General features: G+C 32.7%; 1 protein-coding gene and 1 pseudogene across 1 annotated transcript; one reads left to right on the top strand and one right to left on the bottom strand.

Annotated features, from left to right (window-relative positions):
- Nucleotides 1–897: 897 nt before the first annotated feature.
- Nucleotides 898–6451, bottom strand: LOC125843495 (glycerol-3-phosphate acyltransferase 9-like; annotated as a pseudogene).
- A 5816-nt stretch (nt 6452–12267) lies between these two features.
- LOC125853549 (O-fucosyltransferase 6-like) lies at nt 12268–16883 on the top strand. The gene is made up of 10 exons (XM_049533264.1): nt 12268–12453; nt 12524–12583; nt 12670–12760; nt 12852–12928; nt 13806–13894; nt 14001–14184; nt 14718–14899; nt 15225–15327; nt 15418–15749; nt 15953–16883. Exons 1-10 carry the CDS (start codon nt 12268–12270, stop codon nt 16287–16289), a joined length of 1641 nt encoding a protein of 546 aa, XP_049389221.1. The 3' UTR covers nt 16290–16883.
- Nucleotides 16884–17558: the final 675 nt, after the last annotated feature.

Genomic DNA, 17558 nt, shown 5'->3' on the forward strand with positions numbered 1-17558 from the left:
GATAATAATAATAATAATAAATACATCTTCAATAGTGACACGGATCCCAACTTCACGTGAAAATGAAATTCTAAAAGATGAATAGTCCTAGTATAGTATAGTATAGATAGGGTCCCCAAAGTTCAAAATTTTCCCTCAGCCAAAAAGTGTACTATATGGTATCAAATATTTATCTTTAACTTCATATGCTACAACTTTTGGAGGAGAAAAAGGAAAAACACACATTAAAACAGATCAACATCAAATATGTAAATAGAGAAAAAGGGTTGGAATTATTATCATAATAATTAGAGGCCAAACATGTGTGAAAAAATTGACCAGCTGACAACCTCTGTTCAGGTTGTTGTTGTCTTGTAATTCATATCATGGGAATTAAAATGATTCTTTTAGGTCTTTGGAATTTGCAAGAAATTCCTTTCTAACGTAAAGGCTGCAGCGATTGTTACTCCAGGCCTTGGTTTCAAACTTTGGGCAAATAAATATTCCCACCAAAAAGAATCATTAAACTTTGGAAAAACAAACAAACACTTGAGTTGGTAACTCTTTGTCTTAATTTCTTCTGGGATTCCCTAGCCAACAATTAATTTCACAAACGACAATGACTGGGAAAACCACGTGCACAAGAAAACAACAGCCAACATTATTTAGTTTATTCAGCATTCTGCCCTCTAAAAATTACCCAAAGATCGGCCCATTGGTCTAGGCTTGGAGCTTCCATATTGGAGGTTTCAAGTTTGAAATCCCTTGCCAGCGAAAGTAAGGGGTTTGCTTCTGGGTCGAGCTCGTTGCGAGCTATTGCATAGGAGTGGAGGTTTTACCCTGTGCGCACCCAAAGGATAGCGACTGCGGATTTCCTTGTCATAAAAAAAAAATTACCCAAAGATGGAATTTGAACCCATCTGTCCACCATTGGAGAGAGCAGTCATCTCTCTTTTTCACACACACAGAGAGTATCTTCTTCATCATGGAAGAGTAACCACAAAATAACAGTCACAAAGTTTAAGATTGCGTGGACATCCAAAACCATAAAGACTTAAGCAATGAGCTTCACACACAATTACTGTCAATTTTCTACTTATATACTCTTTTAACTATGGTTAGAGAAAGTGATGAAACACAAAACGTCAAGCTGACAAGGAAGAATAATATGACAACTATTCCAAATTGAACGGCTCTCAAGCCAAAAGTGAAGATGGAGACAAAAACATAGTACATCCAATTATCCAGTCGACGCAACACTGATTCTGCAAAACTCTGCTGCCTGGACATACAAAGCAAACAAACTGTTCACTTCAAACATAGATGCAATTTTAGTATTACTATTGAAAATTCAAACAAAGACAACAATGTCATAGTGGCAGGAGAACTACACAACTTCATTCTACAAAAACAATAGTAGTCAGTAACACCATCAACATAAAAGTTCAGGGGATGAGACCGAGAGAGACATTAAATTAGATTTTAGCTTGAAAGAAAAAGAACACACATGCAACATATTTTAAATTAAAAAATACAAAACAATCAAGAAATCAATAAAAGGCAGGTAAAGGATCAGCTCTGTTACTACAAAAAATCAAAGTAATTGTAAACGGCACAAAGTATTAAGTCTAATACTTTTTTGCGCGTGAGCATGTGGGGAGGGGGATATAGGAAACATACTTCCTCTCTCGATGCTTGGGGCTAGGATGAGAGTATTTCAAATATCCACCCCAAGGAACCATTTTAAGACCTGCTCTAACAGAAATGATGTCCCTCACCCTGAAAAGAGAAAATTGGCAACGATTACCTTCAATACGAGTACTGTCCAAAAATTAATATCTCACATCTGATAAGATAAATGCCCTGTTAGAACCAGTAGTTACTGCTTTCACAACGGAAATTTAACCTCTCTGCAAACTCGATTGGAGTCTCTCCAGGTCTTATGTTCTGAGGCTCCAGGTACCAAACATCACAGACTACAGCCCAAGATGTCATGAGCTGCAAAAGGTGCATTGTGAAGGATTGTCTGCAATTAATAGAAGAAAGACAAACTTCAAACTGGAAAGAAGAAAGACTATAACGAGATGAATACCAACAAATAAACCAAATAAGCAACTTGACATGAAGAAATCCTTACTTTCTACTATTCCAAAAGGCGTCAACAAAAAATTTGTTGTACTTGATTGCAACAGGACAAACAGTGCAGCCGAGTTCAAATGCTCCCTATTCATCATGCATGAAAAAGGATAGAGTCATCAAAACCATTACTTAAACACTTGGAAATCCACATAAAAAACCAACTTGTAGTAGCACCCTTTTTGCATGTGTTCAGTATGGAGGAATTTTTTTTCCAATTTTTCTATTCACTGGTCAAAAATTTTGGAAAACATTTACTTTAGAAAAACAAGTTTCTTAAAAATAAGGAAAATGACTTCTCTAGTAGAAGTAGGAAAAACAAGTTTCACTAGTGGCATTCTACTTTGATTGTGTCCTCCCAACCCTCCAACACACCTCATCTTCACCCCCACCCCCGTAGCCTCAATCCTCACCACCCCTACCCCCACCTTCCATAGTATTTGTCTAGATTATATACAAATACTTTAGGATAAGATTTTTTGCTCATGTAACACTAGAAAATAAGTAAGATCCCCACTTATTTTCCTAGAAAATATTTTCCAAGAAAACATTTTCTTCATACCAGCCACACCCTAAAGATACTCAAATATATTGAAGATCAGAAATACTATAAAATGTACTTTTCAGTTTCCTCTTTAACCAACGACTCACAATAAAGAATTCCTCATGGTTGAGAGGGGAATATTTGAAAGACCTAAAATTTGGGTCAAGCTAAGCTCAACAATTGAAAATTGTATAAATGAATGAATTCATTGGCCCTACCTTTTTGAACATGACAGTGTAGTGGTTATTTACACAAGTTCCCTCAGGGAATATAAGAAGAGGGTTGTTGTCGGCCCCTTCAACATCTTGCCTCAACCTGAAAATTAAAATATGTAAGAAAAACACTGCAGAGTGAGATGTCTATAATGATTCTTCTGACATTTCCGTGCTACAATTTCATGATCCTTGCCTTCTGAGCGGTTAAACCAGATACATCCAACACCTTCTAAAATGGTGCTTTGCAGTAATCTTGCAGTTATACAAAAACAAGCTTGCAGCCCAAAGTTCCTAAGTATGTGTGCCATTTCTCTTCTCAAGTGCACTTGACACCCTTCAAGGTGGCAACTGATAATGCAAATGAAGTTGAGCCACATAATTTAAATACTTTGAAACAATCGAATGACACCCCACCATTAATGACAAGGTGAAGGACAGTACAAGAAGTCATACTTGTGTCGCCCCTGTTGACCCACTTCAACAGAGATGGGTATAGCGCCCTATACTCCTTAAGGTTTGAACATAAGCAAATGGAATGCTAGAAATCAGAAGTGATTAGACAACCTTTGGCCTAGACTGTATCAGCAGGGTAACTTGTTTTTATAATTGGCATGGTGATTTAATAAGACTGGATGCATACAATATTCTAAGTTTACAGAAATAACCACTTTATCATAACCAGAACTATTTTTTGCTACTAAAATCAGTGAGTTTGGTGGGGTGGGTTTTATTCATAGATGGCCGTCCATAACATCAGTTAAATAAATTTAAAATGTGTCGAAGAATGACATGGAGGTCTGTTAGTTTTTAAGGGTATATATGGCTAATGTTATTAACAGCAGGGATATATTTGGGATTATTTGCAAACGGAGCATTTATGATAGTTGAGGGGCGATTTGGCCCTTTTTCTTAGTGGTTAATATACACATCTTCATATCAAAGCTTGGCAACTTTTGACAGAGACAAAGTGAACGAGCAAACAATGCCAAATGCTTTAGACCTCTTACCAACCCATCCAGGATGCTTCTGCATGATCACTGCAAATGCAGTCATCTGCTCTAAGATAACGAAATCAATCATTGACATGTAAGATCTCAATTATGGCAGAAGATGTACCTGCTTAGGTCGTGGGCCGTGGTATTTGACAACCCCAGTCCAAGATGCAACAAAGAAACTGCATATCAGCTCCACCAGAATCCTCTAAGAAAATTAATCAAAGCAAGGATGCCAGAAACCTTAGTATGTATAGATACTCTTCAAGAGAAGAACAAAAGTGCAACATAAGCAAGTCTAGACCTCTTAAATGATAATAGAGAATTTCCAAACAATAGTGCCAATTTATCTTACTCAGGTGGGCCCCAAATTGGATGGGGGTCAAGACACTATCAGGGCTGACTCTCAAGTTGATTTGAATATCTGTTGAACACTAATTTGAACATTGTATAGAATATTCTTGTTTTGATTTGAATACTACGTCTTTTGATTATATATAAGAGTGCTGGTTGGTTGGGTTTGTTTCCATCATGATTGCTAAAATCTTAGGGATAGCATCCCATAATACATGGATACCGAGAATTAGTTTCTAAATAGGGATAGTTTCTCTGTCACATTCTGTTAGATGATTCTTGTTTTAAGTGTTAACCGGATACTAAGGAAAAGGAAAAAAGGTCAGTTTGGTGGACCAAACAAAGAAAGAAAATCAGACAGTTTAGTTTTTTCCTGAACTTTATGCACCGGGATATAGCAAGAGTGAAATATATATTATCCATCCTATTGTCAAGACAAGAACTCTTGCAATTGCATTAGAAAGAAAGTGAGCTTTCAATGGGGGTGGTGAACAACTATGGAATTCTAGTGCAATTATCTGGGTAACTAACAAATGAGAAAAATAAAAGAGGGTAAACCTTATGGGGGAAAAGAATCCCATATCCATAAAGGAAACAAGTAAATGTTCCAGTTCCAACGTTCTGGCGGATTCGACTTGAAGCATCGGGTCTGCAAGAAAAAATGAGAAGGGATATATATACGTTCAAACTGAAAGAGCAAGCTCCAGAATGACAAAATCCAAAGGGTAATATAAGAATTGGCAATTTATCAGTCACATTGGTTACATAATTGACACGCTATGAGAAAGCAAGCAAATGGGTATATGTAAAGTTTCTCAAACAATAAGGGAGGGCAATTGTATGCAGAAGAATTCGTAAATTTGCAGTCATGGGTGGGTGTAAAAATGAACGTAGGGAATGAAGAGAAACTGACGTATTCAATAATGGCAGGCACTTGCAGCCTCAGTTAGGGTGGGGGGAAATATCGCCTGGAATAGAAATTAAGCAAGTTGGAAGATGATGAAAAGAAGTAATTAAAGAAAAAAGGAATTAAGAAGATACCGGGTTTACAGGCCATGGGGTTCTTGAATGGATTCAGAGCGAAGATAGTCGGGTCCATCCAACTCCAATTCGGAGCTTCAACATTTAACATGGAGTAGTAATTTATCTATCAAAATACAAACAATTGTTGAATCTTTATACAGAAAAATGACATAAATAGTCTTCAGTAGGTCTAAAATGGTCTTTTAATTATACACTTAACGAATTTAGTCTTTTAACTATTCAAAAATTTATCAATTTTGGTCTCTTAACTATACACTTATCGGTTTTAGTCCCTTAACTATAAACTTACCGATTTTAGTTCTTTAAATATTCAAAAATTTATCATGTTTGGTCTTTGTCCATTTTTTTAAATACAAATAGCTTAGGTTTATATTAACGGAATCCATATCTCGAGAAATTAAATATTTTAGCAATTTTTTCTATTATTTCTCTCACTCCACTACTTTTTCTTCAAATTAACCTGATGTGAAGAATCTTAACCTCAACGATTTAAAATAAAATTCACAAGGAAAGAAAATATAAGTCATAATTTTTTTCAACGGATGATAAAATGAAGCATATTATTGCTACTAATGACTTGAATATACTAAACTTTATTATAAAAAGAAAAAAAATTATTACCCGCTAAATCCAAAGTTTGTACTCCAATGACTTCATTGAACGAAATTTGTTTAATTTTATCCTCATTGAATAAAATTAGGAATTATACTTCTTTCCTCATTAGTTTTATTTTGAATCGTTGACGTTATTGTTCTTTTCATAAGAGTAGTTTGAAGAAAAAAGAGCAGGGATAGAGAAACAACTTCAAAAATGAATTAAAGATTTAATTTCACGAAAATTTTCGTTAATATAAACCATAAGCCAAATTAAAATGAAACCTTTAGTATATATTTTGAAAGAAATAATCGAGATTACCGAATATCTATTTTATTAAGAACATAACTAAATCTATAAGCTTTTAGATTAGATGATTAAATATTTATATACTCATAATATATAATTTTATGGGGGAAAAAAGATATATACATCAAATGAGAATAGAAAAGAAGAGGTGAAACTCTGATTATATTTTCATAGAAGAACCAGATCATATAACTCAATACTTTTCCGTGCTCTTCTTTCTCATAGTCAATTCTCAAAGCAATAGAAACCTCCAAAATAAAATAAAAAATGTTGTGCAGATCCATTTTGTTATCTCTTTTATTTGTTAGCGTGTTTATCGACATTTCTAGTGTAGGCTGTCTCGCCCCGAGGCGAATCCCAAAATGACAAACACAATCACAAGTTTGGGCATGGAGAATTTACCTTTCCACACTTGTATTTTTATCTTTTTTATTTCCTCCCCTGAGTTGCTAAGCCTTTTTTATCCCTTGATAGCTAGCTTGAACATACATAGCCCGTTTGGATTGGCTTAAAAATTGGTCAAACCTATTTTTAAGTTATTTTTTGACTTCTGAAGTATTTGACAAATATAAAAAATAACTTAAAATAAAGCAGAAACCAAAAATAGGTCTCCCCTACTTTTTTTTTTTTGACTTAAAAATCATTTCAATTTAACTTTTTATTTTGACTTAAAAGCTACTTTTTTTAAGCTAATTCATTCGAGCAACTCCTTATTTTCTTGTTTTGTTTTTAATTGTCCATTGGTTGTTGTAGTGGATTATTGCCTAAATTGGAATACTACAAATCTACAATGAGAGTTGAATATATATATATATGGGCTCAAGTGGAATGGACTTTAAACTTTTTAGATTAACGTGGCCTGGCCCACTGTAGAACTCATCTTGTTGTTAGAGGATCCAAAAAACCTGCAGTTCGCTTATCACATTGCATTGCACCCTTTTCTAGACTTTCTTCTAATGAAAGATCATGTCATGGATATGGATTTTTTTAAGATCATCAAGCTTTTGAAAAATTATTTGTTTTAATTTTAGGAAAAATTATAAGTATTTTTGAATTGTAGCATAAGTTAGTTTTTAAGAAGCTGAAGACAGTTGCATTGGCAAAACACAAATCATTGTTTTAATCACACTATTCTTTAAAACATTGATTTTCATAATAAGCAAATTTTAGATGTTGGACCAAATAAGTTACTATTAATCAAAACAATTGAGAGACACAAAAAATAATTAATGGATTGTTTGAAGTTTGAAGTGCACAACAATCAACATGGTGTTTAAGTAAAATCATATATATTCACGTGATGTTTGTTGTTTCTGTTTCTGCATGTTGTCTTTGGGGCATTTATTATAAAATTGTCCGTTACAACTAGCTATATAATTCAAATAAGAAGTAGTACCGTATATTTTTGGATGAATAAGTTAAAAACAAAATGAGTCAGTCAGTCGCCACATTTTTTCACCTACACAATCCATAATTTTTTATTTTAACTTTGTGTTTGAGTGAATCTCAAAAGACACGCAGAATCCAGAGACAGAGACAGAGGCTCCTTTGTTTGAATATGAATAATTAACCAATAAAAATATTACACCAAATATTTCAATAGGTCGACTTTGTCTTGGCCTATGGGTTAATGAGGCTAATTCTCTTATAACTAAATAACATGTTTGAAGAATTTTATTTGAGATTCAGATTCAAAGTTTTTAGTTGTTTGAATTTGTTTCAGCAACACACCATTAAGAGTATTCTTACCCTTTATATTTAGCTTCCTTTTCATTTCAACTTATTTAGCATCAAAACCCATCGATCAATTGTTTGTCGTACGCATCATCAATAGACTACTTAAGGCCATCAAAGCCAATTAATTAATTACTTATTATGATTTTTCTATTTATAAGTAAACACTCGATAGTTTATACAAAATTTTCTATAAAATTCACTCCATTAATACTCCCTTTGTCCGTAATTATTTATCCACTTTTTCTTTTTTAGTTGTCCCTAATTGCTTATTTATTTTGACAAATCAAGAAAGGACAAATTATTTTTACCTATTAATTAATTCATTCACTTCATATTTAATAGGGATAAAATGGTAAACTTACTACATCAATAATTGTTTTCTTAATAGGTGTGTCAATTCAAAAGTGAACAAGTAATTATAGACGGAGTGAGTACCGTCAATGATGGTAAATATAACAAATTGTAACTAGGGAATTAATTCATCACAATAAATTGTTCTTCCCTTGAACAATCAATCACCTTCTCCATACTGTTGACTTTTGTAGGAATCAATGACTCAATAACACTACACTACTCATTCCAACATAAGCTTTTCTCAATCTTCCTCAACTTTTTGATTAAGAAATAAATACTACTCTTTCCGTTCCTTTTTAGTTGTCATAATTTCCTTTTTTAGAATTAAATCATAAAAACTTTGACTAATATTTTATGAAGTACTCCCTTTGTCCCTAATTATTTGTACATTTTGACAAATCAAGAAAAGACAATTTATTTTATCTATTATACCCTCAATTAATTACTTGAAAAAGATAGAACTTTTTAAAAATCTTAAGTTTTTAATCCATCAACTTCATAATTAATAGGGTGTAAAACGGAAGGAGTACCTGGTATTTTCTATAGGTATCAATATAATATAAATTAAGTTGTAGTTGGTTACATTTGTTCCTCTCCTTTTTTCCAGCAATTGTGAATGTATACATGAGAGAACTTCAGCGGTCTCAAGAAATTATATTCATTGCACCAAATGAAATTATTTTAAAGGGAAATCTAACATGTTCAGTTGTAATATAATATTGTCAGGCTAAAACAATGATTTCCCACAAAAAGAACAGCTCAAACCCCTGCATTGTACAAGACAAGTTGATTAATATCTTAATGTGTTTTTGACAAAGTTGAATCTCAGATTACGACTACTACTTAGCCAATCCTAATATACATGCATCATCATTGCAGATGTGGTTTTAAGTTGTTTATGTGGGGCTGCATAATTAGGTGCAACCTAGCTAATATCTTAATCATTACTTAATTAGCAAACACCTGCCCATCTTAAATTTTTCTCAAGCACCTAATCCAATCTATTTTTATATATATTGGCCGGGTGTATTCAAGATTTCAAGAGGACGGATGCATTATTATAAAAGGTGAATCTTGGATATAAATTTGATCTCTTTGATTTGTAAGATCTCATCACTGAACCTGTTAAACATTTTAGCTCACATTATATGGTATTTTGAGTGTAGGTTCACACATCTATATATATATATATATATATATATATATATATATATATATATATATATATTTAAAAAGGATAAAACTACTAATATATGATCTCAAAAGGTGAGCATGAGTTCACGTGAACCCATAGAGCAGCCCCCTAGGTTCGCCCCTGACTCCCTTTGTTTCATTTTACTTGACTCATGTTGACTTAACACTCTTCTTAAGAAAATATTTATTAAAGGTTTATTTTACTAAATTAATCTTATTAATTATGTTTTGAAAAATTGAATTTGACTACTAATAGTTTATGTAGTTATTTAATGATAATATAATAGGGAAGAAAACTAATAATTTTGTCTTGATTTACAAAGTAAAAAAAAATAGGAAAAATCTTTTTTGCCAGAAAATTTGGCCAGAATTTAACCAGAATGATATTTTATCTATGTTATTTTACCTTTTAAAACATTTTTACCATTTTAACTTTAATACTTTTAACTAAAAAATGAAAAAAAGATCATTTTATTTTAAAATAAAAAAAATATTATATAATTTTTTAAGTTTTCTGGTCAAATTCTGGCCAAATTTTCTGATTATTTAGCACTTTCCAAAAAAATATTTACATATAAGGGTCAAATAGAATGAAAGTGAGCCATTTATGGTTGTCTTGATTTTGGTTGTTGAACGCTTCCATTGGCGTTACCAAATTGGGTTGTTTTGAGTTTTGACCATCTTGTTGACTCTGAAATTGATGAACGGAAATGTCTGGTCCAGGCAGGCCACTCAGAGATCGTGCCAACCATATTTTCTAAAATAAATGCAAATAAACAATTGAAAGCAGTTTGAGTTATACAAAACATATTCTGTTACAACTCGGAATAAACAATTGCTTCTATTTTTGTCCCACAAACTTAACCGAACCAAAAACTAGTAACTCATGATATCTTTAAATTTGTATAGTCACATTACATTGAATGTCAAAAATCAAACTAATTATGTATGGGATACGCAATATAAATCATCATCCATCTATTTATTTTACATTCAACTTCACTTAATTCTATGACAATTAAGCTTAATTTGTCTATTCTATATTCTTGTGTGGCTAACTATATAAGGGGCCGGTTCAAGCCTAAAGCCACCTGCCTCAAAAAATAAAGTCTCAAAATATTTGTTGTCAATATTTTATCAATTATATATGCACATATTTTTGTATCTATTTCATTTTTGTTATTAAATATTATTAATTTTTAAATATTTATATGACATATAATTAATAGGGCTATATGAGTGATATAGTAAAATTATTCCTCTATTTATTATTTGTTAAGAAATATACCAAGTTAAACATAGATAAATAAAAATGAACTAGGAGTAAAATTTACATTTTGGATAAAATGAGGCAAGAGAAAGTGAGATTAGGTATATTTTACTAACTAATTAATTAACATTTGAATAGTTCAAATGATTAAATAAAAATAAATACAGTATCATTAAAATCACAATTTAGACTTTAGACTCGTTCCGTTGTAGAAATCATTATCATTTTTGAGAAAGTCAAATAATTTTTAAAAATTGTTAGTTGATATTTATAAAAAAAAGATCATTTGAACTTGCTAAATCAAATCTCAATATTTATTTTTAAGCAAAAAGAAGAAGTATTTTTAATCCAATAACTACTAAATATGTAGATTTTATCTCGTAAAGATAAAATATCAATACGTGAGTTTTACGTTAAAACTAGGTGTGTCACATACTAGCACATTTCATCAAAAATACTTCTCCATTCATTTTTATTTCTTCATAAACTTAGTTAGCACAACTTTTTAAAAATAATAAATAAAGTATATATTTTTACTATGATCTCTATTAGTCGATGCATAGGTTTGACAGATTTGAAAGATGATTTAGAATGAGTAATTATTATTAAGAGTAAAATAGAAAAAGAATATCTTTTTATTGATTTATTAAAGTGGACAAGTATAAGTGTAAAATCTATTATTAATATTGGATAAATAAAAATAATAATAATCTATTTTTGATACATGGTAAGTAAAAATTAATGGAAGACGTACTCTTTTCGTTTCATATTACTTGACCCATGTTGACTTGATACAATTTTTAAGAAATTTATAATTTGAGGTGTATATTATTTACTAAGCTAATCTTATCAATGATATTTCGAAACCCTAAATCTTACTACTAATTTTACATAGTTATTTAATACTAAGAATAAAATGAGAAAGAGTTATAAATTCTTTTAATTTGCTAAAATGGACCAGTAAACTGAAATATCTATTTTTATTAAGGAACCAAATTAATTTTAATTGGTAATTCTAATTTTCCAGTTACATATTTAATATCTTAAAAGTTTAAAAACATTAAGATATATTTTTAATTTAAAATTATATATAGAAATTTGATATGGAATGAGAATTGAAAATGAAAGTATATATAAAAATAGAAATGGAAACAAAACTAGAAAAAAGCACAGAAACTTTTGGTAAACAGGCGTAGCTGGGCCAAAACATATATTGTTTGTCGTTTTCACTCCGCAAACCCCAAAAAAGACGTAACACCTGCTTGCACACGAAAATTCCTTTCCTCTCTCATTATATTATATTTAAGAGTTCGTAATTTAATGAAGTAATTTATAAGCAATCAATCTACATTTATCTTTTATTTCATAATTCATAATAGGAAAAACTCTCCTAAATTCTGTGCGGAGAATTAGGCTTAGCGAAACCAACCTAAATCCTTGTGTTATTAGTAAACCAGTTGCCACTATTTTTCTCAACTCAACCTAAAGCAGGATTTATATATATATATACTAAAACCAAACCATTTGTTGAAGATTACTACAAACATGAAGAAGAGAAAATTGTTTCTTGGAATTTTCCAAATCATTCTCCATACTCTGCTTTTCAGAAGAAGAAAACGCCCCATTCACCGCTTCCTTACTCTTGCCTCTGCTTTATTTGGTGCTATTCTTTTCTTTATTCTGTTTTTCTCTCCTCCCATCCACCAACATCACCTTATCAATCCCATCTCGGTATGTATTCATCCATTACATCATTTTCGTTCTTTGTTTTTATTTGTTCTGATTTTGTTATTTCATTTAGTTCATTAACGGGACGGGCTTTCACATGAACCTGCAACAACAACATGTCTTTCGTGTTCCGGTGAGCTCTTCTGCTGTTTTGACTGTTTCCACCTGTACGTAAGATAAAAATAAATAAATCTGAAGCTCCTGATTTTGAATGTGTAGATGGGTGGAGGAAGTTTAAGCGGAGACGTATGGATTTCGAAGCAATCGAAATTCTATCATGGCTGCAGTGATTCCAGCAATTATTTTCCAAGTGGGTGCATTTTGTTTTACCCCTTTTTTCTAATTTTTGTTTTCTTCTCTACTGTATATTCGTCTGATCTCTGGCGCTGTAACATTTGCAGCTGCAGAGGTGAATACTCATCCCAATAGGTACTTGATGATTGCAACTAGTGGAGGCTTGAATCAACAGAGAACAGGGGTAAATATATTCTTTTACCCTAATTCTAGAGCCGAGAGTCTATTGAAAAACAACCTCTACCCACTAGTGGTATGTTGCCAAGTTTTCCATCAACAACATGGAGAGATGCCATAAAGAGCTATACTTGACTATGTGTTTGAATGTTGTTCCTTGGAGGATTTAAATTCTAAGTCACGCCCCACTGCATTTAAGATTTAATAAAAAATACTTTTTCAGGAGCAATTTTGGTAGTTTTTGGAAAAGACACAAGTAGTGCAGATTTTGATAAGACACAAGTAGTGCAGATTTGAAAAGATACAAGTCTGAATGACATCTTCCCTCATTTAAATTGGGTGGTTAGCAATTGTTGACATTGGTACAGTGAAAAAGCAATTTGAATATTTTACTTCTGTTTTCTAAATATGAACAAGAAAATTTTCACTTGGAAATTGAAATTCTGATCTGGTCCATCCATACACCAGCAAAATATTACTACTATTAATGTTACCTGTGACATGCAACTGCATATGGATTGCAAGTTGTAGCTTGTGAATTAATAGTCAACGTCAAGAGAGTACTCTAGTCTGCTCCCTGAACCCAATTTAGCCTTTACCATTACTTAGTTTACCTTGTTTGAATCTTCTTCCTTTGACCTGGCAGAAACTTGTTCTACTTTTTTATTTGTAATGGTGTATGTAGTTTTCTGTTGACACTGTCTTGTCAACTGTGCAATCATGAATCAGCAAGTCCATTTCTAGACACCATAAGTGTTTCTATTAAATCTGAGATACTACAAGCAGATTATTTTGCCGTTGGAATTCTAATTATTATTTGCAGTTATATTTTAAAAGATTGCTAAATCAAATTTGAGTTCAAATCATTTTCTTGCTGGATGCAGATTGTAGATGCAGTTGTTGCAGCTCATATTTTGAATGCCATCCTAGTAGTTCCAAAACTCGACCAGAAATCCTACTGGAAAGATTCAAGGTTTTATTTGGAATAATTTGTGCACAAAGGCATTTTATGAGCTATCTTTTTGTTTGTTAGAGTGTACTACAATTCATGAACGTAATCATTCCTTTTTTACGTGCAGTAACTTCTCTGAGATTTTTGATGTCGACTGGTTTATCTCACGAATCTCGAAAGATGTCAAAATTATTAGGGATCTTCCAAGAATTGGAGATAAAATCATAACTCCATATACAACACGCGTTCCAAGGAAGTGCAATGCCAAGTGTTATCAAACTCGCATCCTGCCTATTTTAAAGAAAAAGCACGTAAGTCCTTTACAAATTATTGGGACATGTTTGCCTTTTCCAGTGCATCAAAACATGATATCATCCCACGACATGGAACTTTGTGTACATCACATGATTCGTGGTCCTTAGTAGTCTGTTACTCTTGTTGCATTGTACATGTATGTGGCAACTCGTGCTGAAATGTAGTATTTTTCCCATCCATATTACCCTAATGCACAACCAAGTCATAGTATTGTAAAATTTGAAAGTTCAAGGTACAGAAAGTTAGACACAAATTTACTTATCCATACAACACAAGCTCCACCTTGTTTTTAGGAAAAAAGTGTAAGTCAAGCATATCTTCTTGACAATATCTGTGTTGTTGATTACGCAACCTGTTGGGTGGGGTGGTGAGGGGATTCAACGTCGTAATGTACAGAGTGTCTGTGTAGTTTATTGCATATTTCTTGTGTGAGGTTTTCCTACTGGCCCTTAAAGTATATCTAGATTAACTAGTTTGTTTTTGGATGTAGATTCTCATTTTGTTTACTCTATGCTTTGTTCTGATGCAGGCCGTTCAGCTAACAAAATTTGACTATAGGCTTTCCAATCGATTGACTACAGATATGCAGAAGCTGAGATGCAGAGTCAATTATCATGCATTGAAGTTTACTGATCCCATAACTGAAATGGGCAGAAAATTGGTTGAAAGGATAAGAATGAAAAGCAAGCACTTTGTTGCCCTGCACCTGAGGTAATTTATTAACATTTATGTACAAAAGATGTTTTCCACAAATGTTCTTTCTTGTTCATGAATGTGTTTTTCGAAAGAATCTCTTTTTTCCCCAACAATGCAAGCTGCTTTGTTGAAATATAGAAGGCAAAAGCGCTAGCCTTTTGGGCGTTATATTGCTGATCTGATAAAATGGTTATTTATGTGCGTTCCAGTGTTATTTTCAGATTCAGTGACGTTCCTTTAGAATTTGAATGTTGATCTTGTCATTGTAGATTGTATACTTCTCTAAGTCAATATTCTACAACTGGAACATGCTTGCTGAAACTTGTTTACCATGTTCTAGGTTTGAACCAGATATGCTTGCATTCTCTGGATGCTATTACGGAGGAGGAGACAAGGAAAGGAAAGAACTAGGTAAAATACGAAAGAGGTGGAAGACATTACATGTGAGTCACTACCTATTTTAGTAACTATTAGTCCATACATTGCCCCTACTTATAGTTAATATGGTATTACTTCTTTGGCATTACTTGCAGGCAAGAAACCCGGATAAGGAACGAAGGAACGGAAAATGCCCTCTCACTCCTGAGGAAATTGGCCTTATGCTTAGAGCACTTGGTTTCGGTAATGATGTTCATATTTATGTGGCATCTGGAGAAATTTATGGTGGAGAGGAGACATTGGCTCCTCTCAAGGCTCTATTTCCAAATTTTTATTCCAAAGATACAATTGCCAGCAAGGAGGAATTGGCACCATTCTCTTCCTTTTCTTCTCGGATGGCTGCGTTAGACTTCATGGTTTGTGATGAGAGCGATGTTTTTGTATCCAATAACAATGGTAATATGGCAAGAATGCTCGCTGGAAGAAGGTAAGCTACTTGATGTTTTTGACCTGAATCAGTTTAGCTGACTTCACAAAAAAGTTCAAACAATTTTCCGTCTTAGGAAATAATTTCGACGAAATGATACTCCTACAAATGCCATATTCTTTACTCAAATACCATGTTACTTTATTTATTAGTCTGTTACTCCAGGAAAGGGTAAACTTTTTAAAATTCTTTCCGTGTTTCAGGAGATATTTTGATCACAAGCCAACTATCCGCCCAAATGCGAAGAAGCTTAATAATTTGCTCCTTCGTCGAAATAACATGACATGGGAAGAGTTTGCCTCACAAATTCGAACGTCTCAAATAGGTTTCATGGGAGAGCCAATGGAGGTGAAGCCAGGCAGGGGAGAGTTTCATGAAAACCCAACAGCATGCATTTGTGCAGATTCTGAAATGGATACCGGTGCTGCTACTATTAGTGCTAGGAGAGATATGGATGAAGTAACTGATGGTCAGGTAGGTGAAGAAGAGCAAGAATGGTCTGATACAGAATATACGGAGAATGAACTTGAAATTCAATGAAGAGGGCTTCTGAAAGACATGATGCATATTCTGGCTGATTTTATAAAACAGAAGAGTCAGAAATAGAAGATGGTTTTCTTGGATTAAAGAGAAGTTGCAGATGGGGGCAGGTCCTCATTTTGAGTACTAGCTTCCATTCATTGATAACAAGATAAGGGTATGGAGAAGACAATTGTACATAAAGCCAAGTGCAAACTAAGAGCTTGGTTCTCCAGTTTTGCTAGTCAATGGTGCTGTTTTAGGCAAGAGAATCACTGAAGTTAGATGCATTTAAATACGAAGAGAGCAGGATGAGCTGAAACAAGTAAACAACTTTATGCTGCATTGACTCTTGGAATATCGATTACTCCTCCAAAGGAGTGGGTAATGCTCAATATATAAGAAGACCGTGGTGTTGACGATGCATGTTTATAAGTTGTTTTTTAAGAAACATGTGTATAAGTACTCAGCTTTTGCCCTGCACTTCTTTCGACTGAATCAGTCATTGGTAGTTAGACTCTATATATCAACTGCTTAATATACTAATCAGTTGAAGCTTTTAGTGCCAGCAGTTAATTTTTCTCTTCTAGCTGCTACACCTTTTTTGAAGAAAAGCACCTTTAAAATTCTATAGTTGTAGTAACCTACAGAATAGTCAACAAAAGAAATTGATGTCCAACTTGAGATCACAGAAAATTACAAGATTCTGACTCTCCTATTCAGATCACATTTCTTCCTCCTTTTTGAAATTAAGGGCGTACGTTTTATGCTTTCGCAGGCCTAAACTTTGCCATAGGGAAAACGGCCTCATATACCCTTCAACTTTGTCATTTAGAATTCATATAACCCTCGTTATGAAAGTGGTTCAGATATACCCTTATTGTTATACAAATGATTCACATATACCCCTATCGTTATAAAAGGAGCTCATATATACCCTTTATCTAACGGAAGTGAAAAAAATAGTTTTAAATTTAAATTTTTTACTTTTAATTCAAAAAAATTCATGTAGGGGTATATTTGATCCTTCTAGCAAAGTTCAAGGTATATTTTAATTTTTTTCAAACATAAATTGTGTTTTGACTTCTTTGATTATCATTATTTGAGTCTTTTATTCTTATTTTATTTTTTCTTTCATTCTTTAGTATAAACAAAAAAAATTAAAGCTAATTTTTTTGTGGCTATATTATAATTTAAAACAACTTTTTTCGGCTATATTGTAATTTAGTTTTTGTATTTCTAAAAAAAATTTAGGGCATCTATAATAAATTTTACAAGAAAATTAGTGAA

The sequence above is a fragment of the Solanum stenotomum genome, chromosome 1 (assembly GCF_019186545.1).
Source record: "Solanum stenotomum isolate F172 chromosome 1, ASM1918654v1, whole genome shotgun sequence".
Taxonomy (NCBI): domain Eukaryota; kingdom Viridiplantae; phylum Streptophyta; class Magnoliopsida; order Solanales; family Solanaceae; genus Solanum; species Solanum stenotomum.

Bases quoted from the DNA above. Each gene is read 5' to 3' on its own strand.
- LOC125853549 (XM_049533264.1), top strand. From the start codon at position 12,268: ATGAAGAAGAGAAAATTGTTTCTTGGAATTTTCCAAATCATTCTCCAT. The intron at 13,895-14,000 runs GTTTTATTTGGA...TTTTACGTGCAG, and splicing joins TCCTACTGGAAAGATTCAAG to TAACTTCTCTGAGATTTTTG. The intron at 14,900-15,224 runs GTAATTTATTAA...ACCATGTTCTAG, and splicing joins TTTGTTGCCCTGCACCTGAG to GTTTGAACCAGATATGCTTG.